The sequence below is a fragment of the Meriones unguiculatus genome, chromosome 12, assembly GCF_030254825.1.
Source record: "Meriones unguiculatus strain TT.TT164.6M chromosome 12, Bangor_MerUng_6.1, whole genome shotgun sequence".
Taxonomy (NCBI): domain Eukaryota; kingdom Metazoa; phylum Chordata; class Mammalia; order Rodentia; family Muridae; genus Meriones; species Meriones unguiculatus.
In genome coordinates this window covers 716,427-733,688 of record NC_083360.1, presented here as the reverse complement: position 1 = coordinate 733,688, position 17,262 = coordinate 716,427, and the positions used below count along the sequence as shown (strand labels likewise).

The 17,262-nt window shown below is 45.6% G+C and overlaps 1 protein-coding gene across 3 annotated transcripts in view; it reads right to left on the bottom strand.

The window, feature by feature from the left end:
- Positions 1-17,262, bottom strand: part of Tmem156 (transmembrane protein 156) — a 45,511-nt gene that overhangs the window by 6,357 nt on the left and 21,892 nt on the right. For 2 of the 3 annotated variants that reach the window (XM_060365275.1, XM_060365276.1), the window contains 2 exons: positions 16,781-16,864; positions 9,036-9,138 (listed from right to left, as the gene is read on the bottom strand). In XM_060365275.1, coding sequence (XP_060221258.1) covers positions 9,036-9,138; positions 16,781-16,864 — 187 coding nt within the window. Of the gene's footprint in view, positions 1-6,596; positions 7,123-9,035; positions 9,139-16,780; positions 16,865-17,262 lie in introns of those variants that run through there. The other variant, XM_021640689.2, reaches the window with a different exon arrangement.

Here is a 17,262-nt window from a genome sequence, read left to right as displayed (position 1 = left end):
ACTTCCTTTCCAAACTAAGGTGATAAACATTGCGGAGAGCCAGAACTCAGCTCCATATAAGGGCAGGCCCAGACACCTGGCTTTGTCAGATACCAAATCCCTGAAAAGGACTATCTAGAAAAACAGCCTTAAACTATTCAAAACATACTGTCGATTGTGGGTGACGTCAGAACTTTTTAAGTCATTATCCTCTATTAAATATTACAGTTTCAAAGACAAGGGGATACAGAGGGGGCCCATGCTTTACATCGAAAAGGGCTTCAAAATAAACTCAGTCCTACACCAGGCCTGAGGGACGAAGACTGTGTCTTTTCTTCATGCTGGAAAAAAAAAAAAATATTGAACTTGAGCTACTGTATTCTAGAGCGCCAACAGCCTTGCCTTTATAGAGGAATGCAAACCTTGGATGTACATGAGAGGCAACAGGAAGCAGTTCTAGAGATACAAGTAGGAACGGATCTCTAAGTAAGGGCATGACCAGGGTATGAACTGACGACATGACCACTTCATGGTATGAGAAGGCTTTAATGTAGATATGAGAGAGAGAGAGAACAGCAGAGGCATCTGGGAGATCCCAGCACAGAGAGAGGGGAAGAGAGAGACGAATGTGCCTGGGAAGACTGGGCTTGGCTAGGACTATCGGTGAGAGTGGGGAGAACAGCAGGGGATATAGACCAGAGAAAGCGGAGTGAGGAGAGCTGAGTTAGAGGGTGAGTGGCTAGGGGTGGGGTCAGGAGACTGCCTGGGAGCTTTGAGGTGTATAACAGCTTGTGAGTAGGGACTGGGCGAGCCTGGAGGCCAGCATGGACCTTGCTGTGTTAAGTGCCACGGGCAGATGTTAATTGAGAGCTGTGTATCCCGTTTGCCAGAGGTGAATGAAATGACTCCTTTTGGCACAGGGGAACCGGCTTCACAAGTCCCCGAGGAACGCTAACAGCCAAAGATCCTCCTGTAGTCCAGGTAGCCACTTCTGAATAGTCTTTTGGAGTTTGGGAAATTGAAGGCAAGGAGAACCAGGCTGAGGAACAAGGCCTCTTGGAAGGAGGGGAATGAAGTGTGAGCAGAAAACAAAGCAATGGGTGATTCCACTCCTGAGATGAATTTCCCCAGCTCTCTGTCAGTGCTCCCATAATTTAAAGTCCTGAGGCAGACAACCACGTTGATTATCTACCTGTGGGTAGCCGTGGCTACTGGACACACACACACACACACACACACACGTCTTCCCTTTCAAGTGAGAAAGACACTGAAGTAGGACCACAGTGAAAAGAAAAATCACCTACTGTACAGCACTTGCAGTCACATACCTTTGGGACACAACACTTGATCACTTTCCCGCGTGAAAACACATAGACTGTCTTCACAGAGCATTTGAAATTACGCATGGCTCTGGGCAGAGACAGTGACCCCAAACAGCACTGTCTTCGAGCTTAGACATGGGCTCCTGGTACAGGGTGCTGGCCAATGGCACAAGCCTGAAAACCGTCTTAGCATCCCTCAAGAGCTTGTTCTGAAGCCAGGGGTGCAGCTTGGAGTCAACACTTCACTAACACACCCAAAGATCTGGCTTCAATATCTAGCATATGGTTTTAAATCGGCCTCTTTCTCCACGCTTTTCCTTAAAATCGCAGGAACTGAGAAGAAATATTCCCAGAGGTACCCAGCAACTGTTTCCTCCTCTGTGCCTACAGACCCTGTCTTCAACTGGCTGTCAGTGTCCTTCCCTTACTCTCGAATCGAGAATTGGGCCACTACTACTTGGTCTATACCAGTCATGTGGTCTCCAGCACGCTGTGCTGGGGCAGCTAAGGATGAGTCCGGCCCAGTTCTCCTGATAGGAGAAGGGACTAATAAAGGCTTCTTTGTTCTTCCTTCTGCTTTTTTCTTTTTAAACTGTGTGTGTGTGTGTGTGTGTGTGTGTGTGTATGTGTGTGTGTGTGTTATGCATGCATGTATGTACATGATTGTATGGAAGTGTATGCATTTGCACACACATGTGAAGACCAGAGGAAGATGTTGGGTACCTTCTATTCCTCTTCAACTTATTTCCTTGAGACAGGGTCTTGCACTAAGCCAGGAGCTTATCATTTTAGCTGTGAGGGGTGTGGGGTGAGCTCCCAGGATCTTCCTGTCTCTGCCTCCCAATTCTGGGTTTACAGGCATGCCCAGCTTTTCATGTAAGGGCTGGGGATTCGAACTCAGGTCTTCATGTTTGCACATCAAGTACTCTTACCCACTGAGCTGTCTTCCAACCTCCTCCTTTTTTATTAGTGTGTATTCACTGCACAGTGATTAGTTTCATAAAGAATTTCTATATCGTATGTCCTGTACTTTAATCACATTTGCCCCCATAGTCTCCCTTCTCCTCCTCTTTCCCTCCCAACTAGTGTTCTTCATTCCCCCGACATCCCCTTTTGTTTTCATGTCAAGTTTCTTTGCTCTTGAGAGATATTGGGTCAGTAATGACCACCAGCGACAAGGAACCAGTGTTTAATAATCCTTTTCAGAAGCCTCACTGGGAAAAGCCTGAAAACCAAAGCTAGCTGGCTGAAGGTGACAGGGAGAAAGGGGGGATAGTTGAGTGTTCAATGGCAGGAGTCTTGGCTTAACCAACCCACAGCATGCAGAGTTCCATGTTGACTAAACAGTAATCCCATCAGGGAGGGCATTTCAGGTTGAGCCTTCCATGGGTGGAAGACGAGAGGATCGTAAGTACTAACCCACAAAGCTACCTTCTCCCAGTAAGTGATGTTATCTCCCTAGCCCTCTCCAGTAACAGTTACACCTCTCAGGAGGACAACGTGTAGATGATGGTGTGTGTGTGTGTGTGTGTGTGTGTGTGTGTGTGTGTGTGTTCATACATGTGTGTATGAACAAATGCAAGTGTGTGCATGCACATGGAAGGGTGGAGGCCAGGAACTGGTGCTGATGTCGTCATCTCTTTATCTCCCCCTTATATGTTGAAGCAGTTTCACTTAGGCACAGAGCTTGCTGATTTGGCTAGTCTCCCTACCCAGCTTGACCTACGGCTCCTGTCGGCCTTTGAAGTGCAAAGTTTATAGGCAGGCTGCCACATCTGCCCAGAGGAATCCAGACTCCAAGGCCTTAGTTGCATGGCGAGCTCGTTGCCCACCGAGCCGTCCATCCAGCCCTGATTTTTCAAGTATTGTTTTCTTGCTTGCCATGATCATAGAGTCACATGCTACATATTTTCTTTCATTTCAAGACCAGCCATTCTACCAGCATACATGATTCCCAGTGTGTAAATACATAATTCACAGAGCAATTTTTAAAAATAGCTTTTAAACCAATGGTTCTAAACTTGTGGGTCATGAGCCCTTTGTAGGCCACATATCAGATATCTGACATATTAGATATTCACATTACAACTCACAAAAATAGCAAAATTACAATTATGAGGTAGCAACAAAAATAACTTTATGGTTGCGGGGGGGGGTCACAACAACATGAGGAACTGCATTAAAGGGTTGCAGCGTTAGGAAGGTTGAGAGATACTGATGTGGATACTTTTAAATCAATTAAATCTCTATGTTTATCTGCTAACATGTCATCATATTTAGATGTTTTTGTTTGCCATGTGTGAGTTTATTAGACGATTATTAAGTAAAATAAATAAATAAAACCCCAAATCTTGGCAGGCAAACTAGAGCCAGACCAGAAGTACTCCTCCCTGTTCCCCGATCATAGCCAGATTTTTAAAATGCAAGCATGCCTTTCACATCTCTTTCCCTTAGATTGCCATCTGTTCGTCAATTCTTTGTCAACTTGACACAAGCTAGCGTTATCTGAAAAGAGGAACCTCAGTTGAGAAAGTGCCTCCATCCGATTGGCCTGTAGGCGAGTCTGTGTGTCTTAATTAATGATAGATGTGGGCATCTAGCCCACCGAGGCCAATGCCACCACTGGGCAGGTGGTCCTGAGTTATATAAGCAAACAGGCTGAGCAAGCCAGTAAGCACCATTTCTCCATGGCCTCTGCTTCAGGTCCTGCCTTGAATTCCTGCCCTGACTTTCCTTCGTGATGGACAGCAACTGTGGGCTCCACTGGCTGGTTTCATGGTAGCATTTTCCAGCATAATTTGCTTCTGTTGATTCTCTCCCCTCCATTCCTCCCCCTCAGCCCTTTGTATCCTTCAGTAACATTTTTTTTATTTTTTCATGCCACCTGTACTCGATACCCTCTCTTCCTCTCTTTTCTCTACTTTTGAGGTCCCCTATCCAGTCTTATGCCAGGAACCCCCCTCCGACAAACGTACGATCATTAACAGCTAGAATCCATATGAGAAAAAAATATGTATATGTCTTCCTGGATCTAGGTTACATCAGTTAATATATTTTCCTGCAATTTTTGCTTTTCTTTATGGCTGAGTATAATTCCATGTGATGAATTCTTGGGTATAGTTCCCACCACCATGTTTGTTAAAGAGCATGATTATCATGCCAGCAGACCCTGGTGTGTAAACCGGCAGTCCTACCCCCTTATGAGTAACCATTTAACGAATTTACAAATAACGTTTATCACCAGCCAGGATGAGGACTGCCGGTGAGGACAGACCAGGAAGAAGTGAGTCCCTACCTCCGGGGACTCAGAAAGTGGGTGTGGCTCCCCTTCTCACAGTCTGGAGAAGAAACCGACATAAATAAATATCTATGATATACTTTCTCAATTAGTGATCAGTAGGGGAGGGCCCAGCCTATTGTGGGCAGTGCCATCCCTGGGCTGGTGGTTCTGAGTTCTACAAGAAAGCACACTGAGCAGAATATGAGAAGTCCAATAAGAGTACTAAATTCTAGAGAAAACACATGCACACACACATATATGCATGTGCATGCTTGCTCATGCACACACAACAAAACACACACACACACACATGACATTATTCAAAAGCCAGCAAGTAAGCCAGGACACAGAATTTTCTAATGAAGAAGAAAAGGGAATGTTAACAACCAGAAAAAGATCAGGAAAGAGAAGGTGGTCTGAACAACTGCCTTACCCAGGGCAGCTGAGCACAGAGTGGGAGCAAACTGAACTCCAGGCTAGGATAAAAGCACAGACGTGGGAGGAAGGGCCCTGGGACATTTGGTTTCTTATAGAAACCAGGACCATCAGCTACATATTTGGCAATGTTGCTTTCTCCAGGCAAAAGCCTGCTGCTTCCTCCATAATGTCCCCCCCATCCCTCTCTCTCTGTCTGTCTGTCTCTGATCACTCTTTGTACTGGCTGCTTTTGTGTGTCAACTTGACACAGGCTAGAGCCATCAGAGAGGAAGGAGCCTCAGTTGAGGAAATGTCTCCATGAGATTCAGCTCTAAGGCATTTTCTCAATTAGCAATCAATGGGTGAGGGCCCAGCCCATTGTGGGTGGTGCCATCCCTGGGATGGTGGTCCTGGGTTCTATAAGAAAGTAGGCTGAGCAAGCCATGATGAGCAAGCAGTAAGCAGCACCCTCCATGGCCTCTGCATCAGCTCCTGCCTTCAGCATCCTGCCATATTTGAGTTCTTGTTCTGACTTCCTTTGAAGAGGAACAGTGCTGTGGAAGTATAAGCCAAATAAACCCTCTCTTCCCCAACTTGCTTTTGGTTCATGGGGTTTCATCGTAGCTATAGAAGAAACCCTAACAGAGATGTTCTCACTCTCATCACATAGAAAGGCATTTGCATGCACCAGTAACTTTCCCCGTGTTCTCTTCTCCATCTACCCTCTTCCTGTTCCGCCATGTTTCACTAGTGGCAGAGCAACTGTGGCAGCATCCCAGTGAGGGATGTTTCTTCTCACTACTCTCCAACACACTTTTGACACTGACCTCAAGGTCAGCATAGGTCATAGCTAACTATGGTTCAGTGAAGGTGTAAACTGCAAGTGAAGTGCATGGACCGAGTCCAGTCGAATTCAAACCACTAAACGCCAGGGTCAGTGTTAGCCACCGGAAGCCATGGATTATAGAAGACATTAAGACCATGGGTTTATTATTACTATTATTATTATTGGCACTACTTGAGTGGAGATGGGAGCAGAACCATCAGGCTCAGGGTGATGTCCTCATGCTTGCACAGTCAACGCTTTACCCCCGGAGCTAGCCCCCGGCTCAACACCTGAGGGTGTTGGTGAAGAACAGAGTGATGGAGAATGTGGTAGGGCAAAGTTGGGAGCTAGATAACGATTGATGAGGATGGGACCTAGCAAGGCCTGTTTGTCCCCACTCTACAAGGGCCCTTAATCTTTGGGGACAGGAGTGCTTGCTTATGCCTGGAGATGAGAGAAGCGCGTCTCCCATGGGGTCTGAGACTGTTTCCAAAGAAGGTCAGGGAAGCATTCATCACCTGCCTCACAGGAGATGGATCAGGGGAGCTGGATGGGGGGGGGGCTTTCTCACTTCTGCTGTTCATAGGCAATTTTAGTCACATGATCTTATTGGAAGACCACACTCCATCTTAGCTCCAGGAAATGATTTTTTTTTTCCAATAAGAACTGGTGTTTCATCTATGCGTATTTCTTGTTGAAACTGATACCTGTGCTTATGAGAGCCAAAAGAATCCAAGGAAACATTTGCCATCAAATTTAAATACTCAGGGCATTTCATTTCAATTCTTTTTATTTCCAAAGTTGGATTAAAGAAAAAAAAAACAGTCTTAGGCCAAAAGGAGGCAAGATTTATAAATGCAAATAAATGTCTGAACACAGTCCCTATTAAGTAATTTACCAAATAGAAACCATTCATCTGTATAGAAAAAAACAAACAAACAAAAACAAAAATGATCCCTGCACTTGCAACATGACCTGATGAAGAAGGCTTTTTGCTTTTGGCTATTCTTGGTTCCTCAAGACGAAGACTCGGAGCAGAAATGTAAACACCTCTTGCTCGCCCCTGGGCTCCGTCAGCTTGTTTTCCGTGGCTTACAGCAGCTCTTGACACACTCTTGTTCCCTTGATCCCATGGGTCAGATACACACTCTCCAGCTCGTTCTCATCAACTAGGGTCTCTTCCTCACCATCCCCTTCAGTCCCTCCTCAGCTGGACCCAGATGTTAGCAGCCCGCTCTCTCCCAAAATAAATTCTCATCAGTCTTCAAAGTCTTCAGTCCAGGTTGTCCACGAATAGCCTGAAAGGTTTATTTTTTAATAAAAACAAATATTCGCCTAGGTAGTTTGTGTGTGTGTGTGTGTGTGTGTGTTTTGTTGGTGTTGTTTGTTTGGTTTGTTTTTTAGTATTGTCTACATTAGAACACTGTATTCTGTAACATCTCCTGCCACTGGCTAGGGCCTCCATCTACTGCTGTGCTCTACTCTGATGCCCCGCTGTATCCCTACCAGGACAGCGTTGGAGTGATGAGAAACTTACAAGCACAGGACAGAGGAAGCCTAGAGATTCCTCTTGACTCTGCCTTCACGGGATTTTTTGGCTTCTTTTCAATAAAAACGTAAGCGTTGTTTCAGGTCTCTGTTGCGACAGACCACGGTTCTAGTGGGACAGCAGCAGAAAGCCTCTCCCACTCCGCACGTTTGTTGAGGATCTAGCCAATGCGAGGCATCTTGTCATCTGACTGGTGCCTCCGTGGTAAGCTCTTCTAGACCCCGTGTTGCTCTACGTTCATCACAAGTTTCAGGGCTCTACTCGAACGTCCCCGTTAACTGCCTGTCACCTTTGCCAGTGAGTAGAGTGCTTGACACCAAGTCCACGTTTGAAGGGAATGAACAAAGTGGGGCATGTTTATCTGGGAGCCTGAACAGGCCTGCTTGAGGACCAACATGCGAGGTGTCAGACACAGGGCTCAGAAACCTCTCCCTGGCACACTCGTTAAACCTAGGGATTTCTAGCCAACAGCAGACCATGACAGCCCGAAGACCTACATGCTTTCTTCTCGAACACAAATGGATACATGTCACTAGGTTTCCACTTTGCATATTGACCATTTGGGCTGGATCTTCAATCACATCCCCAGATCTGCTCCCCATGTCTCTCCACCTTCTTGCTGCCCTGGGAGAAGCCTACACAGGCCACTTCTGCTTGGGTTAGTGTATCTGTCCCTGGTTGGCCTTGGCCAGTGGAAAACAACAGCACAGCTAAGAAAAGGAAGGTCAGGGGTCTCTCTCCCACCTCCCTACCTCTCCGTCTCCCACTTCTCTCCCTCTCCCCCACCCCCTCCTCCCTCCTCTCCCTCCCCTCCCACCCCTCCTCCTCCTTTTCCCTCTCTCTCTCCAGGACAACTGAAGGCTAGGCTACGGTATCCTTTGATGGAGCTCAAGCTTCTTATCAGACAGCTCTTCCCACACAAACATATTCTCCCCATCTGGAATTTCCACATTTTGGCTTAACAGACTCTTAATTAAATTCTCCTTGATTTATTCAATTTGAGTAAAATACCAGTTTCCTGCTTGAACCTGGACTGATAACCTCTCAAGTCGTATGAAATCTGAGTGGCTCAACCAGCCACCCTGAAGCACCATGGGAGGGTGCCAGAGACACTGTTCCCCTCTTCCTTCCTGTCGCCACATTTAACTTACTGTAGATGACTGCAGCCACTCACTACATATTTGCTGAATGAATAAAAAGCATCACTAAGACACTTCTGAGCATAGTTTTAGATTAGAATATATTAAAGCAAGGCACATTCATCTAGAGTAGCAGATGTTAAACTTAATGTTTTACTTCAATGACTTAGGTGGATGGGTTCAACTGAACAAATCTCATGCTCCCTTTTCTCATGCTCTGACTAATTAACAGCTCCACTCCAAGACAAGTGATGCCAAGGGACGAGCTGACATTTCAGGGACAGTTGAATAGACTGAGAGATTAGTCTAATAGGCTGAGAGATTACTTTGCTGATCCTTCCTAAACCTTGGAGAAAATGAGTACTTTAGTTAGTGTCACCCAATTCCAATGGCTTCTCAAGTTTATCACTTCTGTGTCCTCAGCCCAGACAGCAATGCTGATGAGGGTCAGCCAGAGTTCCTGGAACCGGCTCATGTTTCTAATGCACAAATCAAACGGTCAATAAGATGGAGCATCACTCACCGTGTATATTGATCTTGCTGGGGCACTGCAGAAGTGGCCTCAAGTTCTGGGATTGGGGGGAGCATGTCCATGACCCGGGTTAAGGGCAGCCCTCGAGTGGACTCTATAGTTCAAGACAGAGAGCTATGTCAGTCAACAGCAAGGCAAAAAGAACTTGTAATATGGATGCGTTGGAAGACAACCCTGCTCTTCATCTAAAAGAGGTTTAGGCAGTTTCTCTCCTTCGTCCTGTTTCCTTTGAATGGTTCTAACACTTTTAAGCCACTTCACTCAGCTCTGTGTTTTCATTTCTTCCTTCATCCTCCCCCGTTTCCTAAGAATATGATTGAAGCGGTGCTAAAATTGCCCCATTAAAGTTAGCATTTGTTCCACTTCTAGTACTCTAAAGGGTAAGATGATAAAACTTTCCCAATCAAGAGGATCAGATTAGACCTACATCCAGCCTGCTTGGGCCAGAGCCTCAATCTCCCTGTTGCCTTTTCACAGAACCCTTATATACCAACCACATCGAGGGTACCGCTCCTGCCCAGCCTCACATCACAGTTCTTAGAAACCATTATTAGCTTCTATTACTGGGTGAAAATGAAGGTGTTTTAAAAATGTAATCAGCATCTCAAACTGATTAACTTTGAGCTGATGAAAAGGGAGATTATCTTGAATGAGTCTGATCCTGATTTACTAATAAGCTCTCCGAAGAGAGACCAGGCCTTTCCCAAGATCAGAGAGACTCTAGCTGGCTCAAGGAAGCAAACAGCCATGTGGGCCCGGAGGTGCCAGGAAGGAGCTAAGATTGGCCTCTGCTCCGCAGCCAGTAAGAAGGCAACTTCTTCAGTACGCCGGAGCAAGGAAGTGAGCCCCAGGCAGCAAGGTGGACGCTGGGTTTCTGGAAGAGACTACAGACACTTGGCCTCTTGATTGCAGCTTTGGGAGTCGCTGAACTAAGCCAGGTTTGGTGACGGAGTACTCAAAGTTCCAGCCCACAGAAGCACTTATAACATGCATGTAAACTGCTGTTTGTGGTAACTGGTTACACAGCAGAAACTAATCCATGGTCATTAGCAAAACTTCTGAAAACTGATTTTTAAAAACACCCAAACTCAAATGTATGTCATTTTAATACCTTCTTTGGCATAGCTAAAACAGGTGAAATTTTTCCATTCATACTACACTGGAAAAATAGAGTTTCTTTCAAATACTATTAATTCACCAGTGCTATTAAAGGCAACACAGACTGACAGAAATATTTGAAAACATCACAAATGTCTTTTCAAGAGTTTGTCAATTCTCTCCTCCAAACATTTGATGGTTTTTTCAGGAACCCTCAAAGAACCTCAGTGTGGATTTCACCCTGACTGAATCTACAAACAGGATGATTCCCAACAGCAGGATGAAACCTGTGTCACGGTGCCTGTGATGCTGTCCAGGCTGTCCCGCAATGCTTGCTTGCTTGCTTGCTTTCTTTCCTTTTTCCAAAGTAATTTCTATCACTGCTCAAAGGTCTTTTGCATCTAGGACATGTGGGATCTAACCTCATTTCATCCTTTCAATGTAAGCGTGTATTCCTGCTGTGTAACTTGCAACATGGTTTTACATTACTTTGTTCCTGGTGGGTTTCCTGGGCCAGGTCGGTCTCCCACAGGAGAACACAGCTAAAGCGTCTTTTCTTGTTTAGGAGGCTTGTTTCCCCATCATTTTTTAATGTGCTTGTCTCCAAACTACTTGTTCAGTTATATTTTATTCTTTTGTGAAGTGAGTGTGGGGGTGGGTGATTGTGGGTGTATGGGCGCACAGATGTGTGCACAATGAGCTTGCATGGACACATGTAGACGTCAGAGGTGCCGTTCTCCTCAGACACTGTCCCGTTGTGCTGCTATTGGTTCTGAAACAGGGTCCCTCAGTGGCCCGAGGCTCACCCAAGTAGACTAAGCTTGCTGGTCTGCCTGTCTCTGTCACCACAGCGGCTTTTTGTTTGTTTGTTTTTAAACAAGTTCTGGCTATTTTTTAATTGACTTATTTTTTAAATGACTTTCTTAATTTGTTGTAATTATTTATTTGTTCTGGAGAGTACTGATTAAGCCCAGATCACAAGACAAAGTCAGGCTGGAGGGGATGCACACATGGGCAGCAAGGGAGACAAAGGGTCCAGGAGGGACCATCCGGGCAAAGACAGAGGATGTGCTCCAAGCATATTTTCTGAAATCTGTTCTTCCAGAGCTGGTATAAATGGCTGTCACATACAGAATTCAGTGAATGCCTAGAATAAATTATTCTGTTCCAGATGTGGACTCTTCATACTTGTGAACCTCCTCCTACAAAAAGAGTCACCCTTCACACCTAGCCTATGATCAAGCAGGTAGCTATAACCTTCCCTGCTTTATGAATCCAACTGGCGTTTTAATAGTCATCAATATTACGGGTAACAGTTAAGCAAGTAAAAATTAAAATTTCATGTTATCTTGCTTAGTTTCAAGACATCTGGCACCAGTCATTTATCTTCTCTTCTGCAGGAAATTGAAACCTGCACAGTCTTTATTATCCTGGCCATAAACAAGCTGGGAATTATAACTTTATGTTGCCATTAGTTTTATTTGGGGGCATTGTGACTCGGGCCATCCACCTACTTCTGACCTTCACTAAGCTTCTTTCACAGTAAAAGTCCGTTTTATTTTCTCTGTATTACCTTAGGGGCCGCCCACATTAACTGCAGAAAAGAAAGTGCTTTTAACCCATGCTGAACTGTCTCTCTCGTGAGGACTCAACAGCGTCACACAAGCTGCCACAGCTTCCTAGAGGGAGCATGTTTCATCTCCATTTCCAGGGTCAAATGTAAAAAGCAGGAAGAGTTTTGATATGAAGCGGCCTGATCCCCAGGTCGTCACTCCCATTGACAACCGTGCTCCAGACTACACTGTCTGGGCGGGCCTGATGGAACCCTGACCCTGCCAGGCGCCTGTAAACCAGTGACTTTAACCAGTCCTAAAATCCCATCGCCGTTGCTGCTTCCTGTGCCCTCAGTTGCTCTGAGCAGTGGCTGCCGTTCTCTTAGATTCCATTTTCTCGTTAGCAGAGGAGTGAAATGCTTATGAAATTAGCTAAGTTGGCCTGAGTGAAAGTGCAGCACAGATGCAGTGCTTGATTCAACAGGGGTTCCCTTATCCTAAGCCAGCCTGGAGGATTCTCCTGGAGGAAGAAGGGTGCTAGAGCGCCAAGGCTGCTGTGATGCGCGGCAGGTCCTCAGTGTTCAGTAAAACTTTGTTAGAGACTTAAACATGAAGCGATCTGAGTCTGGACGATTTCACCCACAGTTTGAAGGGAGGATGCGGAAGGACCCCTCCCCACCGCATCTGGAGTGAGTGGCCACACTGATGAAGAAGCCTGATGGGGGGTTACGTAATGGCGTGTGGATGTCTCACAGGTCACCTCAAGGACACAGAAGCCAGTGGCTGGAGAGATGGCTTAGCAATTAAGAGCCCTGTTGCTCGTGCAGAGGGCCCAGCCTAGGTTCCCAGCACTCATGTTAGACATCCCAGGACCACCTGAACTCTAGTCTCAGGGGTTCTGTCACCCTCTCCTGGCCTCCACAGGCACTATATGAACACGGTATGCATTCAGAAGAGTCGGTACACACACATACATACATAAAAAGAAATTTTAAAACCTTTTTAAAAGAACACAGAACTCCAAAGAAATGCTAATCTCTCTCCCAGATTCTAATCTCTAATCTCCTCCCTCGGCATGTAATCCAGGGAGAGACCCAAAGCTGCCATCTGACCAAATGGCGCACTCAACAGTAGAGAGACCAGGAAGTGCTTTCTCATCATCCCATTTCCGGGCTATGACTTGGGCTGTAGGATTTGGCTTCTTGACCTCCTAAACTCCTGTTTATCTTCTAATCTCCAATTTCCTAATTTTCCAAAGGCTTCTATAAGCAACCTACCAATTCTCGATCAGTTTGTTTCTTTGCAGTCAGTGTTTGCATCCCATTATGTATGTCCCAGGCCACTTCCTATGACCATGGTCTTGGTTTCGCTATATAGTCAACCCAAATGTTGTTAGTTGTTTTTGGTTTGTTTGTTTGTTTGTTTGCTTAATTACTAGAGGTTTGTTCTAGCATCCTCATGCTAGTCAAAAGCTGTAGCCCTTAGAGATACATTTTAAAGCTGCCATGGTGGTTTGAATGAGAATCTCTCCCATGGGACGTATTTAAACATTCTGTCCCTAATTGGTGGTGTTCCTTGGGGGAGGCTTAGGCAGTATGGCCCTACTGGAGGAAGTACGGTATTGAAGGCGGGCTTTGAGAATTTAAAAATGTGCACCATTTCCTGTTTGTTCTCTGTGCTTCATGCTGTGGGTTTGGAGATGTGAGCGCTCAGCTTCCCGCTTCCGTAGCTCTCCCAGTCACTTGCTACTATGCTTCCTCGTCATGATGGACTCTTATCCCTCTGCACCCATAAGCAGAAATAAACTCTTCCTTCTCTAAGCTGCTTCTGGCCCTGTTTATCACGGCAACAAAACATAATAATTCTCAAAATCCCTTCCTCAAGTGCTGGAGAAATAGCTAGGCAGCTAAGAGTGCTCCCTGCTCCTCCAAGCATCCAGAATTTCTTTCCCAGAACCCATGTCAGGAAGCTTAAAACCACCTGTAACCCTGGCTCCAGGTGGCCCAACAATGCCCTTATCTTGACTCTGGGCACACCCATGCGAACACACATAAAAAATAAAATCTCTTTCAAATGCCTTCCTCAAAATGGTCACTGCTTCTCAGTATTCTTTGATATCCTTAGCAATTCTACAAGATTTGCTGTCCATGTTTTCAACAAAGGGGAATTATATTCTTTCCCATAATTCTTGCTCTTCCCATAATACCATACATACCTTGCTCTGTATGTATTTTCATCCTTCCCATTCTTAGGTTTCATTTTTTTTAAGTTTTTAAGTTTATTTTTGGTATTTTTAAAAGACAGGATCTTACCTTATAGCCCTGGCTGTCCTGGAAGCTACTTTGTAAACCAATCTTGCCTGAAACTCAGAGATCAGCCTGTCTCTGCCTCCTGAGTGCTGGGATTAAAGGTGGATTACACCATTACACCTGAAAAGATTCACTTCTTGCTCACCTCCCTTTTCCTATACCCTTTTCTCCCTAGGACTGTGCTGTTTCATAAACTGTTATCACGAATGAATGGCCTTCCAAGAGCTATGCCGTAGTGAGGGATACAAGGATGGGTAAGATGAAGCCATTACCCATGTGACAATAGCCACTGCATGAATAAGATGTTAAGAACATTCATACCAAGACCACACATGCCACCTGTTTCTCAGGCACGGAAAGTTCCAAAGGCATGCATCTTCCATATGGCTCTAATATGCAGGCTCTATGCAGAAAAGGATCCTCCTGAGCTCTGCTTGTGGCTTTTTTGGAGGATGAATGTTTTGGGAATGGAGGAGTCCCTAATTCTCAGTTGTGTGCATGTGTGACAATACTAGCTTTGTAGCTCATGAACCACAAAGCTATTCTGGGTGAGTGGCTAGCACTGACAACCATCAGTTGAATGTAGCACACAGGCATTGCTTTTTTTGACTCCTTTTCTTTTCTTCATGTGACTGCATTTCCAGAGACTCACACAGGCCCACTTTTTCTCACCTTTCACTACTGCCTGTGATCCATCATTACAAAGAGAAACAGCACTCAGGGGAGGCATGATTTTCTTTCCACTTCTGTCTCAGAAAGAACTGAGACTGGGTTGGGGACGAATTTAGGTTAAAGGAATATAAATAAGAAGGAGCCCACCTCTTTTCCTTTTGAAGATGCTAAGCCTCGAAAGGGTTCTTGGTCTAAAAGAAAGAAAGAAAGAAAGAAAGCCGGCACCCAGGGCCTGCACTGAACATTAATACTATAGGCTGGTAATGAAGCCAGAGGGTTTTAGTGAGAGCAATTAAGGGAAGGCAGGCCCAAGACAGCTTTTTTTTTTTGGGGGGGAGGGGTGCAGGATAGCTGCAAGCTCGTAAATATAACTTGTAAGGTTCATCTTGTGGCTAGCCAGGAGTTAAAATTTGTGTGACTCCTCGAATTATAGGAGGTGACAGGGGAACAATTGACTTGTTCTCAGACAAGACTGCTGTGCTCAGAATTATGGCCAGGATTTCTCAGGCAAGCACTAAACTTGGCCGAGCTGGGTTAAACCACTCCTGGTATGAGCAGGTATGCTGGATAAGGTAGATGATGAGCAGAAGGATCATCATTGCCTCCCTTTAAACATCTCCTTAAAACAGCAGCATGCGGTTTTTAAAAAATAGTATTACTTAAACAAATTTTCATGAACCACACAAAATTTCCATTAACTTGACTCATCTACAGCTGACATTAAATGTTTTTAAACTAATACTTACTGCCAACCATGGCTTGAGGACTTGGTAATGCCAACTAGTTTGCCAATTGTTTAAATGTATATCTTCAGGTGCATCCAGACTGATTTTCCCCCAGACTAAGGGTCTGCATGACTGCTTGCTTCAGTAGCTAGCAAGAATCACGGGCACATGGTTCCCCAGTACAGTGCTGGGCCGGTCTCTAGGTGGCTGCTTTTGCCCGCAGCAGAAGACTGTGTTGTCTAGTGTCCTCTCATTTTTTAAAGGGTTTGCACACCGTATTGAAGCTTCCTTTTGTGTCTTTTCACCAAGTGCAAAGGGCTGTTCCCCCACTGGAGACAAAGAAATCAGTAAATATCACTCGACTCTGGGGCTTTTCGAGAAGTCAGAAACACTTTTTCCTGTCAGGTATATGAGCACGATGCTACCACCCATGGGGCTGAGGAGGAGAACTGTAGTCCTGAGGCCAGCCTGGGCTACATAGTCAGACCTTGTCTGACAGAGAAAGAGAGAGGATAGTCAGGGACTGTCACACAGACTGGGAGATTAAATGCAAGCCAGGCCTTGCCTCTATAATCCCCAGGTACTCGGGAGGCTGAGGCAGGAGGATGACATTTTTGAGCCCTGTCTCAGCTGTACAGTAAATTCTATCAAGTTAGTGGGATCTTGCCTCAAAATTAAAAAGTGGGGAGTGCTGTAGAGTGCTTGCCTAGCACGCCCAAGGCCCTCGGTTGGATTTCTAGTTTTTAAAAAATCCTTTCTCTTTGGTGAAGGAAAAGGACCTTCCCCCTGTCAGTGTCTTGGTCTTTCTTTTTAATGTGAGTTGACAGCAGGATTCAAAAGGAGGCCTCACAATTAGTGAGAGATGAAGTTGGAGCCCAAGCGTCTGTGCTCATGGCCCTCTTGGCTGCTCTAATTAGGATCCACCATATCCCCTCCCTGCTTCTCAGGAGAGGACAGGGGGCTTTTTAATTGAGGCCATTAGGAGTTCTCTCTGCACAAAGGCACCCCATCAAGTGAAGGCTCCAGCAGAAGGCCTGCCCACTCTACAATTACTTCTTGCAATTCTGAGAAATAATGGTATCTTGTCTCATTTAAAAATAAACCCCAGGCTTATTCCCCGAGGCGCTCTCTCCCCTGCCTACTCCCGTGAGTTTCTTCTCGCCAATTAGGCGAACTTTCCATTATTTAAGGGGGTGGCTTTGATCATAACTGTCCCCTGATGATGAGACGTACTAAGCTGGGTTGCATTTGCCCTACAGTTCCTTTATTCCAAACTCAAGGCTACTTAAAATGAACTCGGATCCGGAGTTCGCTCTGTACTGAGACAGCCCAGCTTTGGGCCCTTCCCGTCCTATGCTGTACGCTGCCGCAGAACCCACCTGGAACAACCCGGCCGTCCACAGCGCTCAGCTTCACAGAGTCACTCCCTCTTAAGAGAACGGATGCGGATTTGTATTTACGACCTAATCCAAGAAAAGAAATTGAAGATTTAGGTGACAAACAGACCACATTCTGCCAGCGGTGGTGGTCCACACCTGTAATCCCAGCACTTGGGAGGCTGAGGCAGGGGGATCCTGAGTTTGAAGGCAGCTTGGACTACAGAGTGAGACCCTGGCCCCCTCCCTTCCAAAAATCACCATTCTCGCTGTGTTCCCTATGTACTTCAAAGAATTGTCAAGGAGAAAGAATAGTTCACAAGCAGGTCTTGAGCAACAAGGCATTACAAGCTTTTACCATTAAGTCCTCTTTGACTAACAAACACGGGCGCGTGTTGGCTCAGCCTTTAACCCCAGCATCCTGGAAGTAGAGACATATATATCTCTGTGAGTTCTAGGCCAGCCAGAACTACATGCTGAGTGCC